At 47.0% G+C, this 20,249-nt stretch overlaps 10 protein-coding genes across 10 annotated transcripts; 3 read left to right on the plus strand and 7 right to left on the minus strand.

Annotated features, from left to right (window-relative positions):
* Positions 1-619: 619 nt before the first annotated feature.
* N7487_010824 (uncharacterized protein) lies at positions 620-2,098 on the minus strand (the record flags this gene model as incomplete). Its single annotated transcript, XM_056878554.1, has 2 exons — positions 620-1,006; positions 1,067-2,098. 2 exons carry the CDS (start codon positions 2,096-2,098, stop codon positions 620-622), a joined length of 1,419 nt encoding a protein of 472 aa, XP_056723873.1.
* A 632-nt stretch (positions 2,099-2,730) lies between these two features.
* On the minus strand, positions 2,731-3,270 carry N7487_010825 (uncharacterized protein; the record flags this gene model as incomplete). The annotated part of the gene is made up of 1 exon (XM_056878555.1): positions 2,731-3,270. The coding sequence occupies one exon, from the start codon at positions 3,268-3,270 to the stop codon at positions 2,731-2,733; it is 540 nt and encodes a 179-aa protein (XP_056723874.1).
* Positions 3,271-3,302: 32 nt separating this feature from the next.
* On the minus strand, positions 3,303-4,652 carry N7487_010826 (uncharacterized protein; the record flags this gene model as incomplete). The annotated part of the gene is made up of 1 exon (XM_056878556.1): positions 3,303-4,652. One exon carries the CDS (start codon positions 4,650-4,652, stop codon positions 3,303-3,305), a length of 1,350 nt encoding a protein of 449 aa, XP_056723875.1.
* Positions 4,653-5,155: 503 nt separating this feature from the next.
* N7487_010827 (phosphotransferase enzyme family protein) lies at positions 5,156-6,625 on the plus strand (the record flags this gene model as incomplete). Its single annotated transcript, XM_056878557.1, has 4 exons — positions 5,156-5,365; positions 5,437-5,808; positions 5,906-6,294; positions 6,344-6,625. The coding sequence occupies exons 1-4, from the start codon at positions 5,188-5,190 to the stop codon at positions 6,623-6,625; spliced, it is 1,221 nt and encodes a 406-aa protein (XP_056723876.1). The 5' UTR covers positions 5,156-5,187.
* Positions 6,626-6,703: 78 nt separating this feature from the next.
* On the minus strand, positions 6,704-8,160 carry N7487_010828 (Plant methyltransferase dimerization; the record flags this gene model as incomplete). Its single annotated transcript, XM_056878558.1, has 5 exons — positions 6,704-7,026; positions 7,095-7,561; positions 7,629-7,752; positions 7,807-7,933; positions 7,993-8,160. 5 exons carry the CDS (start codon positions 8,158-8,160, stop codon positions 6,704-6,706), a joined length of 1,209 nt encoding a protein of 402 aa, XP_056723877.1.
* A 1,226-nt stretch (positions 8,161-9,386) lies between these two features.
* Positions 9,387-11,216, minus strand: N7487_010829 (putative NADPH oxidase (NoxA); the record flags this gene model as incomplete). The annotated part of the gene is made up of 4 exons (XM_056878559.1): positions 9,387-10,276; positions 10,335-10,744; positions 10,798-11,052; positions 11,107-11,216. 4 exons carry the CDS (start codon positions 11,214-11,216, stop codon positions 9,387-9,389), a joined length of 1,665 nt encoding a protein of 554 aa, XP_056723878.1.
* Positions 11,217-13,606: 2,390 nt separating this feature from the next.
* N7487_010830 (uncharacterized protein) lies at positions 13,607-14,157 on the plus strand (the record flags this gene model as incomplete). The annotated part of the gene is made up of 3 exons (XM_056878560.1): positions 13,607-13,664; positions 13,722-14,038; positions 14,101-14,157. 3 exons carry the CDS (start codon positions 13,607-13,609, stop codon positions 14,155-14,157), a joined length of 432 nt encoding a protein of 143 aa, XP_056723879.1.
* A 473-nt stretch (positions 14,158-14,630) lies between these two features.
* On the plus strand, positions 14,631-15,668 carry N7487_010831 (mismatch-specific DNA-glycosylase; the record flags this gene model as incomplete). The annotated part of the gene is made up of 1 exon (XM_056878561.1): positions 14,631-15,668. The coding sequence occupies one exon, from the start codon at positions 14,631-14,633 to the stop codon at positions 15,666-15,668; it is 1,038 nt and encodes a 345-aa protein (XP_056723880.1).
* Positions 15,669-16,117: 449 nt separating this feature from the next.
* On the minus strand, positions 16,118-16,603 carry N7487_010832 (SBDS family protein; the record flags this gene model as incomplete). Its single annotated transcript, XM_056878562.1, has 3 exons — positions 16,118-16,198; positions 16,261-16,384; positions 16,440-16,603. The coding sequence occupies 3 exons, from the start codon at positions 16,601-16,603 to the stop codon at positions 16,151-16,153; spliced, it is 336 nt and encodes a 111-aa protein (XP_056723881.1). The 3' UTR covers positions 16,118-16,150.
* A 613-nt stretch (positions 16,604-17,216) lies between these two features.
* On the minus strand, positions 17,217-19,881 carry N7487_010833 (putative Rho guanyl nucleotide exchange factor; the record flags this gene model as incomplete). The annotated part of the gene is made up of 6 exons (XM_056878563.1): positions 17,217-18,145; positions 18,197-18,422; positions 18,476-18,694; positions 18,744-18,944; positions 18,998-19,315; positions 19,378-19,881. The coding sequence occupies 6 exons, from the start codon at positions 19,879-19,881 to the stop codon at positions 17,217-17,219; spliced, it is 2,397 nt and encodes a 798-aa protein (XP_056723882.1).
* Positions 19,882-20,249: the final 368 nt, after the last annotated feature.

Here is a 20,249-nt window from a genome sequence, read left to right on the forward strand (position 1 = left end):
GCGAGGAAACCCGAAATTGGCTATGTCCGAAGGAGAAATGGAAAACAGGATGAAATATTCTTGGATTCTGACCCAATCGGTCACGATCATCGACTTCGGAGAATCGTTTTTACGTACTACAGTTCCACAATTTACATACTTACACAAATGGAAATAATTGTTAGAATGTAGGATATCCCTAAAAAATACGATTCCTAGTAGTTCAGACTTGCTACAACCGACTCGGGATTCTATAAGACCCGGTAAAATTCAAAGAAAAGCAAATACAGAAAACATATTCCCGTAGCGGCTAATGAGCAAAGTGATACGGAGATAGGCTATAGCAAGCTATCTTTTATAGATCTCCTTCTAGATATCTTTTAAAATGTCTTTTAAATGTTATTTAAGTCTATTCTGAGAGCTTCTTACAATGATTGATCGTAGATTACCTAGGTATAGTATACGACCTGTACAATGCACACATATTTCATACAAAATGGCGTTTCTACGCATAGCAAGTCACTGAAATGAGGATTAAACCTACCGTTTAGCTGAGCTAAGAGATAGGTAAGAGGGGAAACAAGAAGGAGAGAACAAGAAGAAACGGCGCATCCATGGCATTCCAAAGGACTAATCCACCTCACAACAAACGTACTCTGGTTGCCCCGGTTGTATTTTTGATGTTATGGATCAAATCGTCAATGTGTGTAAACGAAGCACTGCACGGTGGACGTGGGCGACCTGCAAAAAACAAGCCAACCACGACGTGGCTGTCGTTGGTATAGACCAATGACCCCGAGTCCCCGCTCCTTCCGAAAAAGGTATCGCTCTCCCGAGCAATAACTGAATGCTCAGTTGTTGTAACAGCAACAACCGTGCCGTCGATTAAGGAGTGTTCTACCTCTGCCTCTTTCAAGGAGTTGTAGTACCCTTCAGAGTATCCAGATCTTTGCCCTGTAATACACAGCTTCAAGTTCTGAAAACTTTTAGGTAATGGTGATCGGTTCAAAACATGGCCATCGGGGGTCTAATTAGTACGTAGTTAGCCATTTATCATAGTAGTAGGTATTTTAGGTGATCGACTCACGATATTACGCCCCACCCTTTCACGAGGAATCTCGATCAATGCCCAATCATAGTTGGTAGGAAGACAATTCTTACCATTGTCAATGCTGGGGGCCTGGCCTGTCCTAAAGCCTGAGGCGGCCCAGACCTTTCCGAACCCTGGGTTGAAAACCTTAATCTCTTGGATGGAAGATCTGCAGTCCAACAGTTGTTGTTTGGCTGTCTCATACATCATCTTGGCACCTTTTCCAAGATCTTGGTCGTTTGTAACAAGCCCATCCCAAAGCATGTAAGTTGGATTTTGAATATCGGCAACCTCTTTCTCCAATGCTCGAATCTTTTCTTGAACCACACGACGGCTTGGGTGGTCAACCTTTAGATGCTTTGCCATTGGGTCGTTGGGCTTAATTCCTTCCTCGCGCCATTTTCTTATTACGAGCTTAGCCTGATCACTCTTCCCCTCCTCCGTCGGGTTGATCACATGAAAACAAGTAATCCCCATGATCTTTGGCTCCGGAGTACCAGGAAGTGTAACCTCAAAGAAGCCACCGAATGTGCCAGAAGCGCTTGCATTCTCCTTAAGAGCCAGGCTTTGCCCTGGCATTGACGGAAGCCGAACGACGTCCGGGTGAAACACACCTCCGCATTCCACAGTGTCACGCTTGGGTTTAGGCTCATCTTCTTCTGAATCAGGGTCGGATGCATGCCTGTGGAAGTGGCCTTCTAAAAATTTAACCTCGACCTCCGCCACTTTGTGCTTCTTGAGAATGTCGGCGATGATGCTGCGGGCTGGCTGGGATGACTTGGAGTATTTGGCATGATTGCCAAAAATGAAGATCGTTGGGCGTCCTTTCTGTGTGTTGCCTCTTCTACCCACACGGTAACATCCGTTCGTGGATACATACTTGAGGTCGATCCTTTTCACAATCTCATCTCTGACTCGATCCCACTTGGTGAAGATTGCATCTTCGCGCTGGCAAGAGCGGACGGTGATCTCGCTCCACACGTATTGGTGGTCATCTGGTCTCTTGCTTCGACGATGGGAAGTCGCCATATTGAAAGGAGTAGATTGTTGAAAGTGGTCCAATGGAGGAAGTGATGATATTGCTCGAGAGGTACGTGATGGAGTTTAGAAAGAGAAACAGACGAGATACCCGGTTGGGGAGAGACTTTAGACTTGAAAGATTGAGAAAATAGCAGGCAGAAAGGCATGTTTGCTATTGTTAATTTCGTCAATGGCTGTAGTGGATGATGGCAGCGTGTCCAGGCAGGAGCGGAGTCCAGTTGAGATGAAATGGAACTCATGCTTGACTAAACTCTATGTGCGAGAGTATTGTTTTATCTTCGTCTCTTTCTTTTGGTATTCGTATTTATATACCCCATACTGCGACTTTTGCTAGTATCGTGTTATAATTAGAGGGCTGAAAGTAATTGACGAACTATAAAGCACCTGTGAAATACAAGGTTCATGACCATATTCTCTTGCATAATGATTTGATATTACTAGCTAATGAGACCTGATGAGTGCAAATAAGAAAATAATTAACTCCTGTAGAAGATAGCCTGAAAAGGAACGGGGCTGGATCTCAACAGGCCTTGTCAATCACAGGCTCTAGTTACCATGTTATTTGAGCCACGACTCCGGGAGGGATGGGAGACTTGGGCTTTCCCTATCGCTTCGGAGTTTCACAGCCCAAACCGTGACCCCAACCTTTTGCCTTTTTGGATCATGACTCCGACCATTGGAAGTTTTAAATCTTCCAAAATTGAAACCATCTGTTCTCGGGTATCGCGCCAGTCTCTTTCGCTCTTGAAATTGACAATAAGATGCAGGAACACCTCGCTGTTTTTCATACTCGAGGTTGTTCCTATACGGTACGCTGCAAGTTCAACCCAATCTACAGCACCGATCTCAGTTCTGACTTTTTCCATCACATCCTTGTGCTTCAAAAAGTAAGGGTGTTTTGAATCCACGGGCCAGAAGTGAAATGGGCTGTGGAGAGTTGGTTCCAAGATTTCGACATTGATGTGACCAAGCTCGTGTTCGGATAGACGTCTCCAGATCTCGCGACAAGCCTGAACCCAATCGTTGTTAAATGTGTCACGAGTTGCAGTGATGATCAAAGTCGCCAGGGGTTGTAATATCGGCCAATATTCGTACTGACACCTTTTGATCTTGACCGAGGATGCATTGACTTGGTACTCGTCGAGGACCGAAAAGATCATCTTATGAAGACTGATGTTTTCAAGAACTGCCATCAAAGGGAACTGCCTTTCAGATCGAGGATTGTCTCCGGTAGGGAGCAGAGGAATGGACCTCCGGCACGATATCTTTCATTGATGAATCCATCTGGATCGACTTGCCAACGGCCCTGGTCATGGATACTATCACAGCTAGTTCGAATACGCTGTCCATCTCGAAGAGGAGAGGCGTATGCCGCCAGCATTTGGGAACCCTTTGGGGGCTCTTCCTCCTCTGATTCAGAATCATGCCGAGATGACGTATCAAAGCTGTCGATAGAAGACAATTCGGATTTGGCACCGCAAGAGCTATCGGAAGCCCATGGAGAAGAGCCAACAGAGGAATCATCAGCCGAATTATCAGATGATGTGTTGGATATGGTATTAGGCTCTTTCTGGCTGGAGCTAGAGTTTTGGAGCGTGTTGGTGTCATTCTCAGAGGTATCGTCACACAGGATAACGGTTTGGACATCACTGTCACTATCACTGTCATACTGAGTCGACTTTTCAGATGTAGTGGTGGTTCGGAATTCGCAATTCTCCTTGGAAGATGGGTTGGACAAGGCGATATGTAGCGACTTCGGGCTAGTATCAACACCTTCAACGGAGGAAGATTCGGATTTGGCACCAGAAGAGCTATTGGAGGATCCCGAAGAAGAGCCAATAGAGGAATCGTCAGAGGAATCATCACGCGAATCATCGGATGACGTGCTAGATATAGCGTTGGGCTCTTCCTGGTTAGAGCTGGAGTTTTGGGGCGTATTAGCCTGATTCTCAGAGGTATTGTCACACAGGATAACGGTTTGAACGTCAGTGTCACTGTAATGTTGAGTCAAAGCGTCCAGTGTAGTGCTGGTTTTGGATTCGTAATTCTCATAGACAGATGTGTCGAACAAGTCACTGGGTGGGTATTCCGGTCTCGTATCAAGGCTGTCATTGGATGATGTCTCTGATTTGGCACCAGAAGAGCTATCCAAGCCCCCGGAAGAAGAATCGTCAGAGGACATGTTGGGGATAGTACTAGGATCTTTCTGGCTAGAGCGGGAAGTTTGAGGGGAATCACTCTCAGAGGGATTGTCACACATGATAACAGTTTGAATGTCACTGTCACTGTCACTGTCATACTGGGTGGGCATATCCCATGTAGCGCTTGTATCAGCTTCGAGATTTTCTTGGGCAGGCAGGCTAAACAAATGGACAGGTGAAGATTTGAGTCCTATTGCAGTGGAAGTCTCAGGCATGATGACGTTTTCGACAACAGAGTCACACTGCGTGGAGGTGCTTGTTTTGAGCTCGCGGTTTCCTTCTACGGACGGGTCGGTCAAGGTTGAGGATGACCGTTTGGTCTCAGTGCAAGTATCAAACATGATGATAGTGTCAGTGCCAGTGTCGAGTTGTGTGTAGAGGCTTGGAGTTCATCCCAAGCATGATGATTTGATGGGGGAAACGAGAAAAGCAGAGTGAGGTAAAAGAGAAGGAGAGTGGAGAAAGATATGCGGCTCGACGGCCTTGGCAAACCTTAAATGCAGCTATGCCCACCCCGGGGCCGTCTAATGCTCATTTATAAAACCTCCAAACCAACCTTTTCAGCACCAATCTCGTTTTTAACCCTCTTAGTTTTTATAATAATCTGACTCTCGTGTATTCAAGTGCCACGCGCCTTCCTGGAAGGAGACAGCATCAGAACCAATACCTTTCATGGAAAATGTGCTAACATCGATCCGCGGCGTTTGGTGCTACGTTCGAAGTATAATACAAAACCCGAAGCAATGTTGCCGGTCGATCTCAAAATCTTCATGCAACCGCTCTTTTGCAGTTAGGTAAGCATGCCCACCTAAACGCGACTTAACATCTTATTCATTCGCATCAGACTGGAATTCATCATTGTTTATTGTAGACGAGATGGAGAACCTTCGAAGGAGAGAGATTGTATTCGACATGAAAAGGCTTGCAAAAGTCACAGCAGAGTCGGTCGGGGCTGCTCAATGCATTTTCGTCACGAAGTACGCCGACGGCATGTTCAACAAAACATTCCTCATGAGTCATGACTATGGGAGATGGCCGAGATGTTGTAGCCAAGGTGTCTGACCTCAATGCTGGAGTTCTACACTTTATCATGACCAGTTAAGTTGCCACGATGAACTTTGTAAGTTAATTTTGAACTCCGCCGCCGCCAAATCCTGCAAATACGACTGGACTGGGAGGCTAGCAGAATTCCTAGAACACCAGCGCCCCACGTCCACGCATGGAACTTACAAGCAAATTCGCGTCCTGTTGGGGCTGAGTTCATTATCATGGGTAAGGTTGAAGGTGCCCCATTATCTCAAATCTGGAGCACGATGCAACTACAACAGAGGCTCAAAGTGATCATTGCTATGACCAGACTGCAGTTTCATTCTCGCATTACGGCAGCCTGTACTATGCAGGAGATGCTCAGTCCCCCGCAGGCGGCCACTATCTCAAGGATGGCAGAACCTTTAATGATTCAGAGTTTGCTATTGGCCCGATTACTGACCGAGACTAGTTTGACGCGAGCTGATCAAATTTAGATATTGAGAAAGAACCATATACGTCAGTATGTACAACTACTTTCTTCTCACAGTCACTAACGAGTTTATAGGGCCTTCTCTGGCGCAATATCTGCAAGAAATTGGAACGCGAGAGATGAAAGCAATCCAGTCTCTGAAACCACCACAACAGATTGCCTTATTTTGTGGTCCAAAGCTGTACCAACCCCACGCTAAAAAGAAGCTTATTGCTTTAGCGTCGTACCAAACGATTGTCAATGCCCTTACCCAAATGCACACCTTAATCGCCAACCCACGCATCTGGCATAATGATTTGCATGATGACAACATATTCGTAGAGCCACATGACCCTGAAAGAATCACAGGTATCATTGACTGGCAGTGTTGCTATATCTCACCCCTCTTCAACCATAATCCCGCTCCTGCTTTCCTCGACTGGGATGGTTTTGAGCCTGCGACGCTCAACCTAGCACCAAGGCATGTTCTAATACGGTGAGGAGCACTTCTTATCGCTTCCAGTCTATTTGAAGGACACGTGGGCCGACATTCCTGGCGGAACTAGCGACATTCCATCCCCGTTTGACTGTTCGAGAATGGATCTCGAGCGCATCAAGCTGGGTAGTGATAATGCGGTAGCAGGCACTGAGCTTATGTCTGAGGTCAAGGAGGAAATGGGCATTCTGTGGCCTGACAAAGGCATTATCAAACACGCGCGATATGATGAATGCAAAGCTCCCATTGATGAAGTCAAATGTCAGATACCGGGGCAATTGGCTGAGACCTGGTTCTCTCGGCTTATTTTCACAGATTAGAACACATATTGATGTTATTTGTAAATTCCATTTCACGTGTATCTGAATGTATAATAATGCCCTAGATCGTGACTCTATCTACGAGCTCTCTGCCAACTCGGCCTCAATAATTCCCAAACCGTCGCCCTCCCGAACCCAGAATTTTAGGACTCGCAAACCAACAGAGGTCAGCAGGTCACTCCAGCGCTGACGAGTTCGCTCTAATCCGCAGCAGAAAACCATTACGGCGATATCTGTCATACAAGGCAGCGAGCGAGCATTCTTATCGGGAAGAATATACTCCTCCATGATGATCTTGGAAAAACCACGCTTCATAGCCGGCTTTAGGTTGTTAAAGATAACAGTCACTTTCTCATCTGACCAGTCATGCAACACGTTCTTGAAATAGTACGCGCGTGCCCCTGCGTGTAAAAAAAGATTTGTTAGCCCCAACTAAATACATACATACTCACATGAATAGTAGCCTTACCTTTAACCGGTTGAACCTCAGCGAAGAAATCATGCGCAACAGTGTCAATAGACGCCGCCTCTAGATCCAGTGCTTCACGTGCTTCATCAACCACAGATGAAAGATCCTCCATTACCAATTTACCCGGGGCATCCGGGAATCTCTTCCTAAATCCAATCAACTCATGGCCACGTCCAGCGCCAATGTCTACCAAAAGTGGTATCTCGGCAGTCATGTCCGGATGATCGAGAAGTTGTTCACGAACAGGGAACCAGTCAGCCCAGTGTGGACGGTTACCCCGATGTCCTTCCATGAAGCTATTGAATCGACTCAAAGCTTCGGGGTTCTGGCAGAGCCATGTAAATGCACCTATCTTCAGGTTGTGAGTGTATTGGAGAGGAGCGAACATGGGATCATCTGGGTTGCGATAGTTGGTGGATTGGAGATATTCGGGGACTTTCTGGATTGAGGGCAGGAACTCAAGGAACCTGGTTAGATTAGTATACTGAGATTCTGTTTTTTTTCTTAAGTATAATTCTTTTGGAGAAGCCTTACATCGATCCCACGGCCCCAATTGATGTGTGCTGGGTCATTTCTCGGGATAATGCAGTGGGTAGGTATTCGCTGGGAGCTGGCTCTTCTACGAAACCATTGGCGACTAGAACTCGCATAATGCGCTCTAAGAGCAAGTTAGATCTAACATTTTCTTTCTGGTTTTTGGGCATCTGCTTACCGACTAGAAGAGGGTCTGCGGGCTTTGCTCCAGCTAATTTGGCCAAAGGGACTGGGGCCGTGGCCTTAGCTAGCACGGGGAATACATTCATATCATGGGCCGTCTTGACGGCCATGAGAATGATTGGCTTTTCAGTTTGCATTAGTAGAATATCCCGACGAGTATAAGGGATTATCTAGGACTAACAGAAAAGCTCAGCTTGATGATCGCATCTCTGGGTAGTTCCAGGGCACGCGCCAGCTGGGCAGCCTTATCTTGCGCTTGAACTCGAACAGTATCGGTTTGAGTTGATTCATATGAATCAAGTAAAGCTTTGGTTTCTGCCAAAAGACTTTGAAGGTGTTGGATATCCATTATATTCAAGTATTATAGTCAAGTAGGCTGAGGGGGGAAACGGCAGTAGGCTGGAGCAGCAGGGGCCTTAATTAAGTAATTCCCTACAATAACTCACCCTGGAGCGGTTATTCTAGGTAACATAAGATGTAATATGTAGACGCAATGTACCGGATTCGATTAAACCCAGAGATATACGGAGTACACACCACCCATACGGGGAGTATCCATCAGATGCACCTTATCCCCACTGAGGTTTAAAGAGCGGGGCGATGGTGAGGTGGTCGAAGCCAAACCAATCAAGCATACACGTCCTCCAATCGCCTTACATGTAAGCCTACAATAACCTCTGTCAAGAAAATACTTTCGTTTAAACGAGAACATAATTCTTCCTCAGGGAAGGAAACTCCTCAATGCAATTACACTCAAGATATGTTATGGGATGGTCATTTATACTCCGTGAAATCCTATAGTTTATAGGTTAAGCTCTCGATTTAGACTCTTCTTGGCCCCAACGTTATAACGGAGGCTCGTGGTGGGCCCCTCCTTCATGGGTTTGTTGGGCTATACGATAATCTGATGTGTGAGCCTGCAGCACAGCAGGGGTTGCATATTAATTATTGAAGTCAATTTACATGGTGCATGCACATCCTTTCCGGCTTTGGTGTCATCGGTGTCATTGGTCTGGCTAGTCTGGGTATTGTCATCAATCTCACGCACAAGATCATCATCATCGAATAAATAGGTCAGAGATCTAATATTTTGGGATCATGAAGGAATATATTTGACTCTGCGGCCTCGAGAGACTCCCGCACGTGCCGAATACTGTCTCTATTATTATGGACCAATTGAACGCTAGATATAGTTGAGTGATTAAACTTAGATATATCTAGAACCTATGTACTATTTAAAAGCCCTGCAATGAAAAATATCCCATAAATTGAAAACTAAACAGTACTATTACTCAAAGGACGTTGTCAAGTCTATCGCCATATATTCCTACATCCCAGCATTCCCGCATGTGTTGTAATTTCTTCTCTCGGTGCTCAGCTGCTATGAGCAGACCGCTTCATATCTCTTTTAAGATGCAAAATGCAGCATAGAAGCGATACCGCAGAGAGTCCATGAAATCATGGAAAAGTAACAATGAAAAAGAGAGAATGAAAAAAAAAAGATATTCGTGATTCGTGTCATTCGTATATGATAAAACAAAAAGCGGAAAAAGCAAAAAGGCACCAGAAACAAGACTAGAAGTGCTCCTTCCAGAACTTGAACCGGACGTCTTTGGTTGATGATGATTTAGCCGCATCGCTAATCTGCATAGCAGCAGTATTAGGACCACAGAAATACACTCCGATCTCGGTTGTAGTAGCACTCTGCAGACCCGTCATATAAGACTGGTTCAGCAAGCCAAGCCGCATAGCGGTGAAAAGACGCTTGAAGTCCGGACGACCGAAATTCGTTCGACTCTTTAGTTCGGTGAGCGGATCGAGCGCCTGACCGACGGAATTTAGGTAGATATTTGCAGCGGTATCAGCGTCGAGACGCTGTGTGAGATATGTATGGATACGCAAGAACTCGGTGCTTCCCTCGCTAGCAGCCGTGTTGGCGGATTGGGCTTCTAGGGAAGATAGTAGGGCTTGGAACCACTCAAATGAAGATGTATCCTTACAGACCCAAATGAACTCAACACGTCGTAGACGACGGGGAGGATTGGGACTTGAGCGCATATGCCAAATGTTCTTGAGAATAGATGCCCAGGGCGTGACACCGATACCGGTGCCGATGAGCACAGCGATTTCGTTGTCGAACACATCTTCTGCGGGTGCTCCGTATGGTCCATCCACGCGGATTGCGGGCATAGTTTGTCCGTTCTGTAGGGCAACTTCGTACATGCCGTTGGGGTCGAGGCCTTCAAGATCTTTGGCTTGGGCGGGACCGCAACCGAGCGCATCTCCGAGTGCTCGAGTGAAATCTCCGACTTGGCGGACGTGGATGCTGAGGTATGGATCAAAGGGGCAGGAGGTAATGGTGAATGGATGCCATTGGGTACTGGAAACATCAGGCACTTGGAGGAATACCCATTGCCCGGCTTTGTATTTCATGCTGGGCTTGTGGAACTGGATCTCCATGGCGGCTAGGGTCATTCTGTTAGTTGCGGTCAATCCAGCATTTGTGAAAGCAGAAGATCATACCATAAGGATGACGGATGACTTTTGTGATAACTGTCACTCGCCGGGACCGGATCTCCCTGTAAATTCGCTCGAAGAGATACAAAGCTCCGATGACCAACTCCCATCTCCACCCTTCATAGCCAAGACAATGATCCCAGAATTGTTTTCCTGCGAAAGGAGAGATAGGGTCGGCGGTGTCTCGGACAAAGCATCCGGTGGCGTGCGTATATAGTGCCAGCATAAACGGAATAAAAAGGTGATGCCCATACCAGAAGGTTTCATATGCTTGCTGGCGAATACGATGGTGTGCCGTGGTATACATGAGCATCATGCACAGGAGCATGACATGGCCAGTGATACCACCTGCGCGAGCAAAATGGATCGTTACTGCAAGTTCTGGACGGATTTGATTTTTTTCGATGTTGTAGAAACTGAGTAGTGTTAGCAAAGTAACCGAGACAAGTTGGATAAGAAAGCAATGTACTTTACGTAGTGAGAAGCGGTGTGGATAGCCGTGAATACTAGTATAGCATAGGCTATTTGCCGGTGGAACCACGCCGACTCATCCAGTGGTAACCATCTGATCTGTGGTCTTATCCATCGGAGGATGTTCCGACACATAGGAAATAGGATCAAAGTACAATCCACCGAAAGGACGAGACCTGCGCCTCGCGAGATCCAGACTGAATAGCTAAGAGCATTCAGCGGCGCCAACTTTGGATTTGAAGCCTGTAGGTACCTATGAGAATGTCAGCAACGCAATCCAGGAGCTGATAGACGTCAGAATGCATACCATCCTACAGCAAAGATACCAATATGTGAACCCCAAAAGAACAAATGGAACAAGACCTTGGAAACGGTCAAGTCCGCCCTCTTCCACCAGGAATATTGAGCTGCGGCCATTCTTTCTCTGCGTTTCTTGAAAATGTCGACCAGCGACAAGTAATTTGGCGATAATTCAATCAAAGGAGTGACGACGGTTGACCAGCAACCCGGTAATATACACTGAAGTTTTGTCGAAAATGAAATCTCCTAATCCAGTTTCGTGGAAAGACTCCAGTGTGAATATTGACAGGTCAGTGGGTTTCGAGTCTGTCAACGCCCTTGCTTCCCCATAAACTTGACGTAAATCAAGATTTTCTGGAATAACTTCTGCTTCGAAGGTAACGACCAGGGCCTCGAAGACTCGGAATATTCCAAATTGTATCAAATGTCTCGCACCGGTAAAAGCACACTCGCAGCGTGCGATATTGCTCAGTCAAAATGTATAGAGACTTTTTATGAGTTGTACGCCTTGTCGCGAGCGCTGTTGGCGTTTCGCCGGGGGATTCCCCTTCACGTGTCCTCTCGACTACAAGAGGATACTGGACACTTGAGATAAAATATGATATTTTATCGGTTGATTCAAGTTGCCCTAGACATGGTTGACGTCAATAGATGAATAGGGATAAGACCGGAGGGGAGTTGGAGGTTCAAAGAATCCCAGTGTTGTGGTTTTAGCTGCAGGGGTGGGGGCGGCCGATCTATAATTACATCGCTTCTGGCGGGCACTACTCCGTACAACCGACTATGGTAGATTTTTAGTCCAATAGACTAGGACTACTTAAGCCTACAATGTCTGTGCTCTAAAAATTCTCCTATGAATGGGTAGTGGGGAGACCAAGAGAGTACGTTTAGAGGCTAGAATCCTTCGCCGCTTAGAATCCTCGTCAGTTTTTGCCTGATCTCTCTCAACTGTTATCTTGGCTGATTCTTCCAAGACTGTCAAAGGTCCGGCTTATGATCCTGGAACCCAGTTTAAATTGATACTCTGGGAGGTTTGCTATTTTTAATGGCCGTTCGTCGCAGGCACACCAATCACAATACGAAGTTTATACGCCCTAAGAGTCTGACCACCGTGCCACGTTCCCCGCGAAGCGAGTCTAGTGAAAAAAAGGAAGTACACCCTGTTGAATCAACCTTGTCCGATTCGGCTCTTTGTTCTAATAATAATGACGGGCTTGAAATGGTGGAAGCTAAAGGGTCGAAGCCGAAGTTCAAAAGAGATTAATCCCCCGAGGGTGACAGCGAGGCTGGTGAGTGGCCATGGGGGACCGTGTGTGGGCAGCGTTAAACGAGACCAGGGAAAGAAGGTTGCTAGGAAGCTAGCCTATTACAATCCTCCTGCAAGCGCTGTCTTTTCGTCACACAGGAGCCCCGAGGGTCGCCCAGCGGTGAAAACACCTGTCATTCGACTCCGGATCCTTAGACGAAGGTTCGCCCAAATATAGAATAGTGATTGACTTCGAGCTATGTTTCCCCATCAACGAGAAATTTTTTCCCCGATGATGGTATCCACTTAGCACTACAAGTTAAACCAGGCACGGGCTGCATCTGCAGGAGATGCAGAAAGACGGTGTGTTGCACTGAATTGAAATCAGGGCTACCGCGGTCATCTGATCTGGAACAGTTCCAAACTTGTCTCTGGTACAAAGCCCAGACAGCCCAGGCAACCCCCAGCCCGAAAAACACTGGCCTCGATTGAAATCCTCAATAATAAAAGTACAATTTGAATGTCGATGAGCCTTGAGAATGAAAGGCCCCCTGTGCGTGCCATGCGTGCCACCTGCAGTTCATCACGCCAAGCCCAAGCGCTGTGGCCCCTGATTTGTCGACATCCACTTTGCGATCCGCTCCGTCACATCCCCCACTCTCCAATCACATGGGTTATGTCGGTTCTTCAGAACCCCAAGAAGAGGGGGTTGTCAAGGATTCAAGGGCCTCTCTGCTGATGATTGGTCTATGATACTTGTATCCGTGCGGGTCACGGCTTAGCCCTATCCTTCTTGCATGTGTACTAACCCCGTGCAGCGATTCACCTTTTTGGCGCTCGACAATCACATCCCAGCCAAGTGTTCCAGGTTCTAGTTGAGTTATCAGCGGGGTCACTTGTCTAAGTATAGATTCTTATACCTGGTCCTGCCTGCAAGCATGCCACTCGAAATATGCTGCTTTTTCTTCCCCATATGAGATCATGCTACCACGATAAACCCTTGCAATAATACCCACTCTCCATGTGCTCTGGATTATCCAACTCAGTTAATATCTCTGTCTTGCGGGATTATGCGATGAAGTGATTCTCTCACAGAATCTGTCGCAGCTATTTGGGGATTGCGACATTTGCCGCCCAAGATTAGCTCCGCACTGTGTCACTCATACCCAAGTGGCTTTATTTCCTCCGAGACCTTCGCTGGCCGAAGCTCTACCACACACAATACAGTTCTTACACATTCGAGTACCCATAACTCAACACAATGGGCAGACTCATCAAGAACCACTGGGGGCGGTTAATTATTCTCACCGCATCAGCTTGTACGTTGCTCACTCAAAACTCCCAACTTGAAGCTGGAACTGACAGAATGTAAACAGACCAAGTTGCCAGTGCTATCGAGGGCTTTATCTGGCCCAAAGTATTCTGGGACTTTATCTCCAGAAACCTCGATGCAGCCGTCGCCCCGATACCCGTTCTTCAAATCCTAAATCTCATCATGGGCCTCGTGGGCATAGCCTGGGAATGGCCTCTCAAGCCACTTGCTGGCTCAATACCGCACCGCAGCATTGAAATCCGTCTCATTATATACCCCCTCAGCGCCCTCCTCGCGGCGCTTCTCTATCAAGGCACCGACCCTGCAATATATTATTTGATTGGCATCGGTGTTTATTTCTGGGCCTACAGTGAAGGCGAGGTATGTTTTTACATATTTTGATCTAGAATAAGCCGTTCTTATGCTAACGAGAGCATGTATAGGTCGTCTGCCCAGAGCCTTGGACTTTACCGAAACGGCATGGACTATTTAAAGCATAACAATGGCCCAGTCTGGTGTATTGATTGCAGCAGACGCAGATAATGTAAATAGTATAATATGTAACGAACTTGACGACTTGAAAGAATGACTTTAGCTGTATCATTGATCTCCATCTGGATCGTATGATCATATGGTCTAAAGCATTAGTGAGAACTATCCATATTACTACGTATCATAGACTTGTCGGGAGCTAAGTATCACTCTATTTTAATGACAAGTGACAATCACAACACTATTGTCCTTCCCATGGTATCTAGAATGGTTGTAGTTAGGCGAGTTGTCATTGATGCCTTGTCAACTCGCCTGGCACGTGATAGCGTATCCAGATTCAAGAAACGTCATCTTGACAATAATATGTCCACATCAAGAGATCCAGAAGATCTCATATAAATGCCCCGTGCAATGTCATGGACGACCCCAGGCTGCGTGAAATCTGAGAACTAACCAATCAATCAGACTGATACCAAATAAGATGCCTCCGTCTACAGAAATCCAACCCAAAGTCGAGGAAGATGAGTTCCCCCTGGAAACAGTGGAGGATGTCCCAGTCAACAAAATTACCAGCTTCAATGGCAAACTGCAGCAATACCTGCATAGAGGGACTGCAGCGCAAGAAGTCCCAAGTGCCTCTCGGAATACTATATCCCAACGCCACATAAACACCACCAAGACCGAATATAAACCGCACATTACCGAAAAACAAGAAAAAGCCAGCAACCCAAGCCCAAGGCGCAAGAGAACAGTCCCACAAACAACATCATCCGAGATAACAACCACCCACCTACGCACCACCCGCTCCCAATCGATCTTAACGACAACGCCTCCATCCCCAAATAAACGCAAGCGCAGCAGGGCAACACCACAACTACCACCCACGCCCCCAATCGCCGGGCCTTCAGCCACAGAATCCCTCCTCCGTGACACAATCCCCCCAAACCTAATCCTCCTCCTTGTAGGCGTGAACCCGGGGATAATGACAGGCATAACAGGGCACGCCTACGCACACCCATCGAATTTATTCTGGAAACTACTGTTTTCATCAGGGATAACAAGTATGCGCCACATACCAGCCGACACATATAAACTTCCTGCGCTATACAGTGTTGGTAACACGAACATCGTTGAGCGGCCTACGCGCGATGCGAGCATGCTCAGTCGCGCGGAGATGGATGCCGGTGTTCCTATACTCGAGGCTAAGGTTGCTGCGCAGAGGCCTGAGGTCGTTTGTCTTGTTGGGAAGGGTATTTGGGAGGCTGTTTGGCGGGTTAGACATGGGAGGGGGATTCGGAAGGAGGAGTTTCGGTATGGATGGCAGGCGGAGGAGGAGAATATGGGTCGTTGTGATGGTTGGGCTGGAGCACCGGTTTTTGTCGCTACGACAACTAGTGGGCTTGCGGCTGGGATGAAACTTGCGGAGAAGGAGGCTGTTTGGGCGGAGTTGGGGAGTTGGGTTGTTAGGAGGAGGGGGGAGAGGGGGTTGGATTCTGTGGTGGTTAAGGAAGAGGTTTGATATCAGGGTTTAGGATTTGTTGGCGCCTTTATTTGTATAGATGATGTCGTTGTACCACTCACTATCATGAGCTACAATATTCGCTTGATAAAGTATGGAACGGATTTACAACTGGAAATGTACAAGACGAAGTTGGGGGGAAAAAAGGTGTATTTATTTGTAGACGAGTGAAATCGCTCATCATTCATTATCTCATGATATCAGGTGCAGAAGCCTGTGAGTATTAAGATGCTAAACCCAGAAACGGCAACCACTCCCTTCAAGCCCATTCCAGGGCTGAAGTTAAGAGGATGTAGCATGACGTTTCCCGAAAGGGCCATTCGCCGAAGTGCCATACAGGGGACGATCGAGGGATATGGATATCTCAATGGAGGTCAAGGTGAGGGGTAAAGGAGGGGAGATAAGTGACCAGGGTGTGCATCAATCAGACAACAACCCCTGTCTGGTCTCCCCATTGGCCCCGAGAGGGGTATAGGACAAATTTAGCGGCTGCCGTTGGAGTCATTCTTGCCTCCCTCACGCTCGCGTGCCTGTTGAAAAGAAGTTAGTATACAGAACTCCACAATTGATTCACTGTGGAAGAAGCACTTACCGTGGTGGCCTGGTATTCGCCGCCTTCCAGGATCTTGACCATGCACTCATCATCTTTAGTTGTACCGAATTCGTTCTGCAGAGCGCTCTGGCTAGCGGTATCAAGGACACCCTGAGCTCCGTGGCTGCATACAGATGTTAATGACCAGACATGATAATAAAGAAGCTAATAACACTTACGAGTGAGTGACGAAGATCTTCCAGCCGTTCAAAACTTCAGTGAGGGGAACACTACGGTCGCTCTTCCACTTCTTGAGGGTCTCAAGGTCATCGACAAAGACAATGAAGTCATCGGAGCTACCCTTGTAGAAGATCTTGTTGGCGGTTTCGTTTCCACGGGCCATTTTGAAGGTTGTGAAGGTTGAGTTTTGGATGTTATTGGAGAGATTGAAGAGATTTGAAGTGAGGAAGGAAAAATGTTGAGTGAGAATGAAAATGAAAAGGTAAAAGCTGGTGGTTTAATAGCTGTCCAAGTGGGAGCTCAGGTGATGATGACTGGTGACGTCACACTATGAGCTGATGCAAACAAACTGCTTTGCATGTGTTCACTTACTTTGTGAGTACTTTGACTATGTACAAAGTACAACATATAAAACTACAATTAAATTACAAGTGGATAGCATTCTATGTCATTGGTGGTTCTAGTCCCTCCCTTGCCTACATTTCTCACACGGTGAGTTGCCAACTATTGCAGCTGTCGACGTCATAGTAGCTCCCCTGCGAGCTGCCGGATCCGCTGTGACGCCAAACGTGGGGATAATGCTCAATGGGCCAAGTGGCAAGTTGGGAGAGAGAGAGCGGATCTTCTTGAATTCCAATTAATAATTACTTTGTAGTTATAATCCAAGCCATTACGTTTTCGGGTTAATTATACTGCATCCTTGACTCCAATGCTCCGAATGTCCCAGAACCATCTCAAAAGAATAAGACCTGCCTGCCTATGTAACAATGGGGAATTCACTCAACATCAGAGCGGGTCTTTTTCAGCTTCTTGGGTGCCAAGGCACTTAACAGATTCTTTGGAGATGACCACTTCTTGGAAAACGGAGATGACTCGGGACTTCCATCCTGGCTCTGTCGCGAGTCGCTGCGAGGCGAGGAAACAGCCGGCGAGGGGTTTTTGGGTGAACCTGTGAAAAGAAATGTCTTGGACCGCTGTGGCGTGGTGGGTGTTTGAGGCAACTCATACTCGACTTCCTTACCCTCCCCTATCTCACTGCTGTCTACTGCCTCCTTGTCCATTCCCTCGTTATCTCCGCCAGAGCGCATGTCGGTTGATGCTCTTCTCGGATTAAAGGTGCTGACAGAGTTCGACCGTTTAGTGAACCCCGGGCGAAGGCTGAGCCCTCTCATGAGCGGACCACGTAGGAAGAGATCACCCCTTCCAAGAACCATTCCTGGCGATGGAAGGATATCTCCTGTGTAGACATCTGAGATCAGTCGCTCTAGTCGGACTCGGTCACTCCGGCGAGCAGTCAATATCAATGCGGAGCGGTCAGCAGGTATCTTGGGCCGTTCAATCTCTCCTTCAGCCTGTGCGGCTGGTTCTTCGGTGTGGTGCGGGTAGTGCGTTTTCTTAATGACTACATGTTGAACACGGGACTTGCGGGAGATAGTCGTTGAATCCATGGACCTCCGCGCCATAGAAGACACTGTGTATTGAACATGGTCTAGAGGCAACAGTTGGAGGGCCAAGAAAGAATGTTTTCTTGGCTCCCACATCCTGGGCTGGCCCGTTTCGGCCAAAGCGGCAGACATTTTGAGAATCTCCGTATTCCATTGCTTTTCTTCTGCTGCCGATGATGCACTGAGAACAAATTCGTAGTTCCTATCTTGGTTTTGAAACAGAACCTTCCATGAAAATATACATCCGTAGGAATACAGCCCTAATGGGTTAGATATACTACGAGCATAAATCTTGGGAGAATTTTACTCACCTTGTCCATTTTGAAGAGTATCAATCTTGAGACTGTCTAGGTAGACACAAGCCACTGCTTCCAGCCGACGCTGGTCATCAATTCCCTTGGCGAAGAAAAGGTAGCGTTGAAACAGCACACAGACCATAAACTCCCCGTTGGTGATTTCCGCTGTTTGATATGTGACATGGAGCACACCGCACATGGCCAATGGGCCTAGGTCTTTATATATACTCTGAAGTGCGTCCTGCCCAAAATCTTCAGTATTGTTCAACTCGTCAATGGAGATCGTGTGCCTACCGATTTTGAGATATCCACCTTCTTCTGCAGAATGATTGTCTTGTGGATGCGATCTTTGTTAATCGGGTTTCCAACTGCCAGATTGATCTGTGTTACCAGCACCCGCATACTGTCCAAAACTTGCTCAATTCCATCATGGGAAGACGGACAATCACTAACAGGGGTAGATCTGAGCAGATCTTGTAGCACAAGGGGATATTTGCAAAGACGTTGGATGGGCTATCTTGTCATTAGTGGTAGAAACATCCATCAGACGTAACTCACACACCTTTATCAACATATCATTCAATGTCATTGATTTTTTGTCCTCTTGTCTGCGTCGCTCTGTTGACGCGACCGATTTTGACAATGCCTCAATTCCCTGATCATATATTGTCCAGTTGGAAATCGACCGGCGTAAAAGAGCAACATCCTGTGTCAATAGCTCATAGTTGCTGCAAAATTGGTCATACACGGGAATTGAAAGTGACTATAAAATGCTTAGTTAGTGCATGCAACCAGATTTGGTATACCAATGCCCACCAATTTTCCAAGTTCACGGGCAACCTCTAGTCCCTCTGTTGGTTCAGCAGTGAGTGCCATGAGGCGCCGATTCACCGATGCCTTGAGCGATCGAGTTCTTAAAGATCGTTGTTGAAGACCCTTTAGACTACCCAGGTCAATGGTCCCTATACGCTTGGTGATGCCCCGGGATGTAAGCTCAGAGACGCCTGCTTGTTGAGCGCGAGGCGCTGACATGGGAGATGCTGTTTGAAGCTGGGTCAAAAAACGTTCATGGATTCCAAGGATCTCCTGGATGTTGTCATAGATCTCGCGCCTTGTGTCAAATATCGTCAGGATCTGTGAGTTTACGGGGCACATCAGCATCAAACTAAGGAATGATAACTCATTCAATTGCTTACCCCAATAAGAGCCTTCAGACCAAGGACATAATCAGACTCAGTCTCAAGAAGTTCCTGTAGGATATGGCGCCGTCTGGTGGCCCGTGTTTCCGCCGCCTCATCAGCATGTTGACTTGAGGTTGGCCGAGAGCTCTCACCAGAATGACGCATATCCGATCGCATGCTATGGCTTCTTGTGCTTTGAATAGTTGTTCTCGATCTTATCAAACTCTGGCTTCCAATGCTTGCTGTGGTTGTTTTGACAGTTCCGAGCTGCGATGAGTCGGATGCACTCGACTGGTGACCTTGCGAGCCATGGGAAGATGAATCTGACCAGCCCTCCACATACTTCTTTTGATATATAGGAGACTCGTGTTTCCGTCCTCGAAAGCTGTCCATCCATTTCTTGAATAGACGAGTTGACTTTTCGGTCGGAGTCACTCCGCCGCTGCTCTCGAAATTCTCCTCAGATTCATCATCCAACAGGGCTTGTTTCTCGATATTCGTTTCATCTTGGTGCGCCATGGTCCCAAATAGCGACCCCGCCCAATAAAACATAGGACTTAGATTCCGGTGGCATGGAGAAAGAAGAGGCAGACCTAACGGACTGCTCAAAACAACCGGATCGTACTTCATGGCGAGGGAGGAGCTATTCAAAGTACCTGCCTTGTCTACATCTCCGACGGTGGAAAGTGCATGTACAGAAAACAGGGGAAACTGCTACTATCCAGGCAGTACAGAGTAGAGATTGTGAATTTGAATCCCATCCATGTACGTCATGAGGTGAGGCAGCGAGATAGCTGGAATTGAAATAACACATTTTATCTTTCATCTCTTGGTGAGCAGTGGAGCCTTTCCCTTTTATGTACGATGTGTGTTATATCCTGAAAGTG

The sequence above is a fragment of the Penicillium crustosum genome, assembly GCF_028827405.1.
Source record: "Penicillium crustosum strain IBT 35664 chromosome Unknown utg000005l_segment0_segment0, whole genome shotgun sequence".
Classification (NCBI taxonomy): domain Eukaryota; kingdom Fungi; phylum Ascomycota; class Eurotiomycetes; order Eurotiales; family Aspergillaceae; genus Penicillium; species Penicillium crustosum.